An 8,019-nucleotide genomic window follows, 5' to 3' on the forward strand; every position below is an offset into this window, starting at 1 on the left:
GAGTCGTCCTCATCTGACACATGACCCCCATCCCCTACTGCCTCAGCTACCTGACCACCTCTTGCAAGCTCCAGACGAGCAAGCCTGTCTTCCACACCCTTAAACCTTCCCTGTATGTGTCTAAACCTTTCATTCCCTTTCTTTCTCCATTTTTTATGTGCCAGCGCCATCTTTCCTATCTTCTTTGTCATTGCATTTATGCCCTTCATGACATCACACAGTGAAAATCCACCTTCAGGTTCAGCTATCTCCTCAACCTCAGCCACATCCTCCTCCTCCTCCTCCTCCTCCACATCTGGCTCAACAATATGGTCATCTGGGGCAACATAAGGAACCTCAACCTGGGGCATACCACTAAACTCCCACACACCCGATCTCGTGTTCTTAGTAATCTTGCACTGCTCCAATAGACGCTTTCCGAACTTGCAATTATAGCCCGTGGTCTTCTTCAACAGCTCAGTCTCCATGGGAACACCAAAGTGAACCAATATCCTCTGTACCAGACAGGCGTATGGAAGATGACCCTTATGTTTGGCCTTAAACATAAACCAACAGATATAGTGCCTCCAGTTCACCATCTGGGCATGTCGGATAGCCCACATAATGGGAATGTCATGTTCCAACACCCTGGAATGATTAAAAGATCGCGGAAACAGAACGTGGGTGAGGACATAGTGTAGTATACGGGACTCCACAGAAAGCAAACCCACCGTATAGTGCAAGTGTTCCCCACGGACTCTTCTCTGCTCCTGCACGGCATCCTCTCGTACATATCCTGGAAGTACTACACCACTATCAGCGTCATACACCACAGTCTGAGAAGAGTCAAAATCATAGCCGAGTATCTCCAACCATGCAGGTGCCGTCATGATGATCTCTATTCCACAGACCCTCGACCTCAGCTCGCCCTGTACGTAGCTGAGGTTATGGTAGAAGGCCCGCACCATAAGCTCTGAATACGGACATAGGGTCTCGGCCAACACCCTCAGATGTGCCGCCTCCAACACCCCCACAATTTCAAATCCCTCCTTATCAAAAAAGGCTGTATCCAAAGATTTTGGTGCACATAACGGCCGGTTCAAATGGTCACGTACGAATGAAGCGTGGACGGCAGGGTCGTCCTCAAACAGATACCCATACGGGAGGTCAACAGTATCAGGCTCTTCGTCTTGTCGCCTTGACGAAGAAGGCCGCTCTTGCCTATGCTTGGTGCGTCTCTCAAGTGACTCATTGCCCTCATCGCTTGGTCTTCTGCGGCTCGTCATTTGTTTAGGGTACCTACAATGAAACATGTCAGCATTTAACTATATGAAACATGTCATGATGGTAATGGAAACTTGCAACATAAGCGCTGTAAACCAAAAGCAAACTTTTGTCACATACAAACTTTTCAAACAAAAAAATTCACACAATGCAAAAAAATAAACCTTAGTAGATTAGGGTTACAAACCTACAACAAACGCTTTGATTAGAGTTCACAAATTCGGACAACAAACAAATACAAAAAATTCCTAAACCTAAAGCACAATGCAAGTTAAGAAACCTTACCTATCCTTCAGATTTCACGATTTGGACCAAATTTGGGGGCAATCCACACGCCTAAGGGAAGGGTTTGGGGCGTTCTTCAGCTGCTCCTGCGGATTTGGGGTTTGGGCCGCCTCCTTAGTCGATTAGGTCATCCTACTCCCCCTCTGCCGAATGGGGGGTTTTTAAAAAACAAATCCGTCGATATTTAGTCGACTAAATATCGTTACTTAGTCGACTAAATATCCCAAAAATGTAGTCGATTAAGATGATTTTTTAGTCGACTAAATTTGCGGTAGTCCACTTTCTGAAGATTGACCATTTGCTCGACTAGAACAGCAAGGTAGTCGACTAAAAGGGACAGGTTGGTGGATAGTTCTTGATCAGGGGCAAATTGGTTATTAATTAATTAATGAAGGGCAAAAGGGTCAAAAAGCCGATAGGTAAGGCAATAAGCTCCTCCAAACCTGAGATTGAAATGAATTAAAAGTAAACATGTTCGGTGAGGCTAATCATAATTATAAGGTAATTTATTTTTATTTTTTTAATTTCTCTATTGAGTATCTGGCAAATATCAAGGTAATATTTGTTTTGAGTCTTGCTTTTGCATTGCATCGATAAAAATTGTTCCTGAACTTGTGCCAACAGGTTAGCATAATCTACCTTAATTTTCATTTTGCAAGTTACAAGATAGCACCCTTGATTAAAAATCAATAGAAAACATTGAAGACCATCATTTGGTTGTGTGAATCAATGCTCAGTCTTTATTATAAATCACAATTTTACTTAGTTTGTTCACAAATTCCCTCATCAACCAAGCCATAAACAACAAAAATATCGTAGCTTACCAAAACATAGTAACATCAAAGAAACGAGACAGAGAAATTAAATATACATTTTATATCACAAATAAAGAACCAATCATCCCAAATGTGGAAGCTCCGAAAGGATTCTGACAGCTGACTTGTTCTTTTATTATAATACTATCATGAACCACCTTTCATCCCCTCTAGGCAAATTGTGATTAAATACATGAAAATACAAATAGATAAATGTAGTAAGTAAAAAGCAGTTTTTACACCCAAATCAATAGCCTCCAAGAAATGACAAGATACACATTCGGATAAACAAATAAATAAATGGACACTTCAAATGAACTTTTTGTCTTATTTCTTTCATGATATTTCAACCAACCACACCATTGCCCACAGTGATTTCAGCATTTAAGCTGCTTTCTACCTTTGGTGGACCTGAATGCCGTCTTGGTCTGGCAGGGGAAGCTGGGAAAGAGAGCCTTTTCTTTGCACTCCCAAAGGACCCCTTTTCTGGGGTCTTATTCTCTGAGGCTAATGGACTTTGCATCTTGGACTTAGCTTTTGCAGATTTAGTTGGCACCATATAACTTGGAAGTGCTGGAGAGTTTGCTAGGCTTTCATCATCTCCCACAGTTGATCCAGCAATGGAGTGCCTCCGCAGCCGGTCTGATTGCACGCTTACCATGCTTTTGGTGTCATCATCCATAACCAAGCTGTCCTTTGGGCTACCCTTCTTCAATTTCTTAGAAACTGTTGCAGAAGCTGAAGCTGCTGGCTTGGGAGGATTTGAATGAGACTGAAAGTTAGGTGAGCCTGGATTTTGGCTGGCTGTTGGAGAATGCTTTTCAGAATTGAGTTGAAAACGAGCAAATGATTTGCTGATTTCAGCACTGGTAATGCCGCGGCCTGAACTTTTTACAGATGAATGGTCATTCTTCTCTTTCTCCATCATGTTAGGGCTCTCCCATGGCCGGGCTGCCATCCATCGTTCCAACCAGCTCCAACCCCAGGCAGGATTGGTTGGATCCATGAACATTGGATTCATCGATCTCGATGGATTCTTCGAGTTTTGCTGTCCATATATATATTTATTTAAGATCAAACTCTCAACTTAATTTGTTCAAAATATCAAGGAGCTCAAACTAGTAGCCATGTATTATATCATAGGCAGAGTTTGCTAATCATTTATCAGGTAACCAAATACTCCCTTAAACAAGCAAGAAGTTATGTTGAAACTTCACCAAGCATATCATAGGATAGGATTATGTAAGTAGCCTAAGTGGCCTTCTTTGCGTGGAAAACATGAGATCGTGAGTTCATAAAAGTTATATTCAATTGCAACTACAGACATAAGCTTCATTTCATCTTGGAAATGATCTAGCTAAATGTGCCAAATTCCTACATTCTCTCCCAATGGAGAGCCAGGGGAGGGCTATGCTAGGTGATGACCCCCTCCCCTCCACTGAAATGTGAAGGAAGCATGCTAATTTTTCACATGTTCCCTTAAGTTCTTTTACCGCTCTTAAACTTCGTCTCCTAGACAGAATTCTTGTTCCGCCATTGCTCTTTCCCAGTAAAGAGCATAAAATGAAGGGGGAGAAAGAGATCATATATGGTAAATCCCATGCTCTCCAGATATATTTTGCAATCACATGAAACTATTTACTCTCTATCAAACTCAGAATCATGTCACAGAAATTTCAACACTACAGGATATCTTGGCATCATTGTAGATGAACAGCTCAGGTTGCTAACTTGCTAAGCTTATATGAGAAGAAGCTTAACAAAATAATCCAGTTCGAAAATTCATAAACAGCATATACAGTCTTAGATCTTCCTCATTAGACATTTGTTGTCAGAATTCTGACAACTAATGATTGTCTTTGTCTTCCACGAACTAAAGTAGACTAGAGGATTTACATCACATCTGAATCAAACAAATAATTGTTGTAACAAAAATCTCTTTTCTATTTCTTTTTTAGGTGGGGAAGGGGAAGTGGGCAGGGCAGAAAAGAAAAGAAACTCAACTAGATCAAGTGTCAAGTAGTGTTAGATATTTGTTATTCAGCAATGAACTCTCATGGTAGTGTTTGTTGTTCAGCAATGCTGGTTCATACTAGGTCCAGATCAGAAAGAGGTCACAGGAAAGAAATGATTCCAGCTTCCACTTTCTGTAAGTCTCAAAAACAATGCTTTACCCCCTTAAAAAAGAGAGAGTAATGTCTAACCAAAAAAGTTTTGATCCACTGTAACTTCGTTACACTACAAGAAAGGGAAAGGGAATCACGGTGGCAATGAGAGAGCCAAGACTGAAGAGGTTTAAGCAGAGGATATAGTTCTGAAGATAGACAAGATAGACAAGGATGCATAAATATATCAAGCCTAGGTTTTAAATGAAATGAGAACAACTTCAAGAGATGAAGAAACAAAGAATAAATTAATATAATAACAACATAACATTAATGCTTGGGGTTCTTATTTTAGTTATGTATACTATTATAATCTAACAGACTAAGTCAATTTTCCTCTGATCTTCCAGTTCATCTAAAATTTCATCCATATCCTTTTCTCATTTCTTTGTTTCACTATCCTAACAAATGTGAATTTATAAGAGAATAGAAAACCTGGTGAGAGAATGAATAAGCCATTGCTCTTTCTCTTCTCACAGTAGCCTCATACTTGCTTAGTAACTTGGCTTCAATTTGTTCTTTTGATTGTAGGCTGTCATCCCATTCCTCCCCAATCTGCTATGAGAATTTGAAACAAGTTAAAAGCATTCCAAAATCCACATGCTAAAACTCAAATAAATAGTATCTCCATGTCAATATATCAGCATTTTGAAAGATATGAGGGAAATGAAACCCAGAGACCCGCATGCTCTCTAGCTCTTTTGTGTGCTTCTGCAAGAGCTGTTTTTGAAGAGCTTGATTATCCTCTAACATCCTGAGCCTCCTAGAACGAATCTGAGATTGCACATGAGCTAAAGTCTGCATAGAGCGTAGGGTACTAATGGCTTGACGTTTTACCACTGGTCCTTCCATCAACGACTTCAACCTGACCAACCCCCTTAAAGCCTTCAATGCTCTTCTTGCCTAAGTGATTTAAAAAAAAAAGGTTCAGCTTGAAAGTAGTTTATCATTGAATGAAGAAGCTTTCTTTTGCAGCAATTATTGATGGTCTTATAACATAGTGTAATTAAATAGGACATTCCATAAATGTATAATTTTCTTGTATGGAACCAAATTTAAAGAGAGTTTACATTTGACCCACTGTTAGTGTACAGCAAACAAGAAAGTGCCATATCATTATTGTAACTGAGTTTTTCACTTGTAGTAAAAACTTTCAACAGATGGTAATAAGAGGGAGGCTGAAAAAAATAGATGAATGGAATAATTTAGTTTAAACAAAAATTGCAAAAAGCATACCAAGTATCCCCGAAAAGCTGTTTGAATCTTGGTTGCTGCCACTTGATCGTTTGGTTTACTGGCAAACTGAACAATTGTAGTGGCTTGAACCTCAGCAGCAGCTTCTGTCTGAACAGCAGGAACAGGTTCCTCAACATCCACTGCAGTTGCAACTTCAACATGATCATGACTGTTTTCATTCTCAACATGAGTTACAATAATCTCCTCAGGTGGAGGAAGAGGAGGTGTTTTATCAGTTTCCAAGTGTGAGTCTGAAGTCTGCAATTTTTGCTTCCCAAACCATTTCTTCTTTGATCCACTTGATTTCTGCAAAAGCAGTTCCTAGTAACTATAAGATACATCCCAAATAGCTGAGACAGATTATATATAAAGCTTATCCAAACCTGGTCTTTCTTGTCCTTTGACTCAGGGCTGAGAGCTTTCTTCACACTAGAAAACCAATTTCCCTTCCTCCCCATTTTATCTTGGCATTCCTCAATTGGACCCTTTACACAGAATATATGTAAATTTTAAGATCTCATCCCTCACAACCCAAAATAATTCAAAGATTCAGCTTTGCCTTTGAATAGAAAATCCAATGGCATCTGCTGATATTGTAAAATGCCATTAGAACTGTGAAATTTGATACTCAAAAGGAAAGAATTTCATAAATTATGCAAGGCTCTTTGCTCCTTTTTTTATCAAAAAAAAAGAAAAAGGAATAAGCCTCTGTTAGAGAAATTCATCAACAATGAAATGGAGAAAAAGAGAGAAAAGTCAACTCAACTAATTAGCTATTCAAAATCATAATCCTTAAATACCTATCAATCTCGTATTAATAAAGAAATCTAAATAACATCTGAAAAACCGTAGTTTTCTAATCCTCATTATCCAAATGGTATTGAATCCAACAATATGCACATCTGAAGTATCTTCCTTTTCGCATTTTCACTGCAAAGTAACACACAGAATGTAGATTCATCCACTTAAATTAGCAGTTAGAGCCAAATTAGGCGACACCCAGAAGCTGAAACTTCGAGAATTTTCACCAAACAAAAAAAAGGAAAGAAATTGAGACAACTTTGAACAGACCCAACAACATTTAGCCAACTGAAGAGAGCCTTAACAGATAACTACATCGAAAATAAGAAACGGGAAAGTGCAGAATAGCAAAAAAAAAATTAAATAAAAGAATGGAATTCAAAAAAATAAAAAAGAGGGTCAAATGAAGATGAAAAAAAATGGGAGTACCTGAACTGAAACCAAAGAGACAGATCTCAAATATCTTGTTAGTTCTTCTGGGCCTATGTCCCCTCAACAAAAAGGAACAAAAAGATAAGAACTTGAAGATTACGCTTCCACTATCTACCCTGTAAAGTAGGGAAATGCAATCAGATCTTGGCAAGGGACAAGGGCTCTCAATGATAAGAAAATATGAGAGAAAGACCAGCTGGTTCTGCTAATACTATGACCCCACTACAGTCCTAAACTACTTGGGGGTTAGGGACAGTGGGACCCACCCAATTATCATGATGATTCATGAAAAAAAATAAAAACACACACACACACACTCCATCCAAGGTGGTTGTTTGTTTAGTTACCTTGTTAACTGTGTCCCATGATGAATGATGATGCTCTTTCCATGGATGTTGATGTTGGTCCCTCTATGCCAGTGGTTCCCAATTGGCATTCATATCTTTCCCTCTACCTTGTTACCATATACTTATTGCTTATTTATCAAAGTTATTATTATTGTATCTAATTATTCATACATTCGTTAATTATAATTAGTATTATAAAAAATAAAGATAATGATTAAAATTAAGCATAATAACAACTCATGTTGTAACTAGTTAGAACTTTGCCTTAATAAAAATCTCTAGTATACTGTTAAAGTGAAGTTATTCACTCAACATCAACATCAACATCAACAATATTTTTATCTCAAATTAATTGGGATCGGTAGTAGATGAATCCAAATGAAAGATACAAAAAAATTGAAAAAAAAGAAACATAAAAGTAAAAATAAAAATAAATAAATAGAATAATAATATATATATAAATAAATAAAAATAAAAAAGAAAGTGAAAAGAAGAAGAGGAGGAAATGAAGGGAAAAAAGACTAAAAATGCATCTGGAACATAGGAATAACAACGGGTCTAACCCTCCACCATGCTTATAGCTTTTCTCCATTTCGTTCTAAGACATACCGTCCGCCAATCTATATCTCACTCTATTAAATCTTGTTTTACTACCTTTCCCCAAGTAAGTTTCGG

General features: G+C 38.3%; 1 protein-coding gene across 1 annotated transcript; it reads right to left on the reverse strand.

Moving 5' to 3' along the window:
* Nucleotides 1–2,462: 2,462 nt before the first annotated feature.
* Nucleotides 2,463–7,173, reverse strand: LOC133295706 (protein IQ-DOMAIN 2). The gene is made up of 6 exons (XM_061494560.1): nt 6,995–7,173; nt 6,148–6,249; nt 5,765–6,070; nt 5,210–5,431; nt 4,964–5,083; nt 2,463–3,411 (listed from the first exon to the last, which is right to left on the reverse strand). Exons 2-6 carry the CDS (start codon nt 6,220–6,222, stop codon nt 2,710–2,712), a joined length of 1,425 nt encoding a protein of 474 aa, XP_061350544.1. The 5' UTR covers nt 6,223–6,249; nt 6,995–7,173; the 3' UTR covers nt 2,463–2,709.
* Nucleotides 7,174–8,019: the final 846 nt, after the last annotated feature.

The sequence above is a fragment of the Gastrolobium bilobum genome, unplaced genomic scaffold (genome assembly GCF_033153095.1).
Source record: "Gastrolobium bilobum isolate Gb01-03AN ecotype WA unplaced genomic scaffold, APGP_CSIRO_Gbil_v1 utg59345, whole genome shotgun sequence".
In the NCBI taxonomy this organism is placed as follows: domain Eukaryota; kingdom Viridiplantae; phylum Streptophyta; class Magnoliopsida; order Fabales; family Fabaceae; genus Gastrolobium; species Gastrolobium bilobum.

Bases quoted from the DNA above. Each gene is read 5' to 3' on its own strand.
- LOC133295706 (XM_061494560.1), bottom strand. From the start codon at position 6,222: ATGGGGAGGAAGGGAAATTGGTTTTCTAGTGTGAAGAAAGCTCTCAGC. The intron at 5,084-5,209 runs GTCTCTGGGTTT...TTCTCATAGCAG, and splicing joins AAGAGCTAGAGAGCATGCGG to ATTGGGGAGGAATGGGATGA. The intron at 3,412-4,963 runs GTTTTCTATTCT...ATATATGGACAG, and splicing joins CTTATTCATTCTCTCACCAG to CAAAACTCGAAGAATCCATC.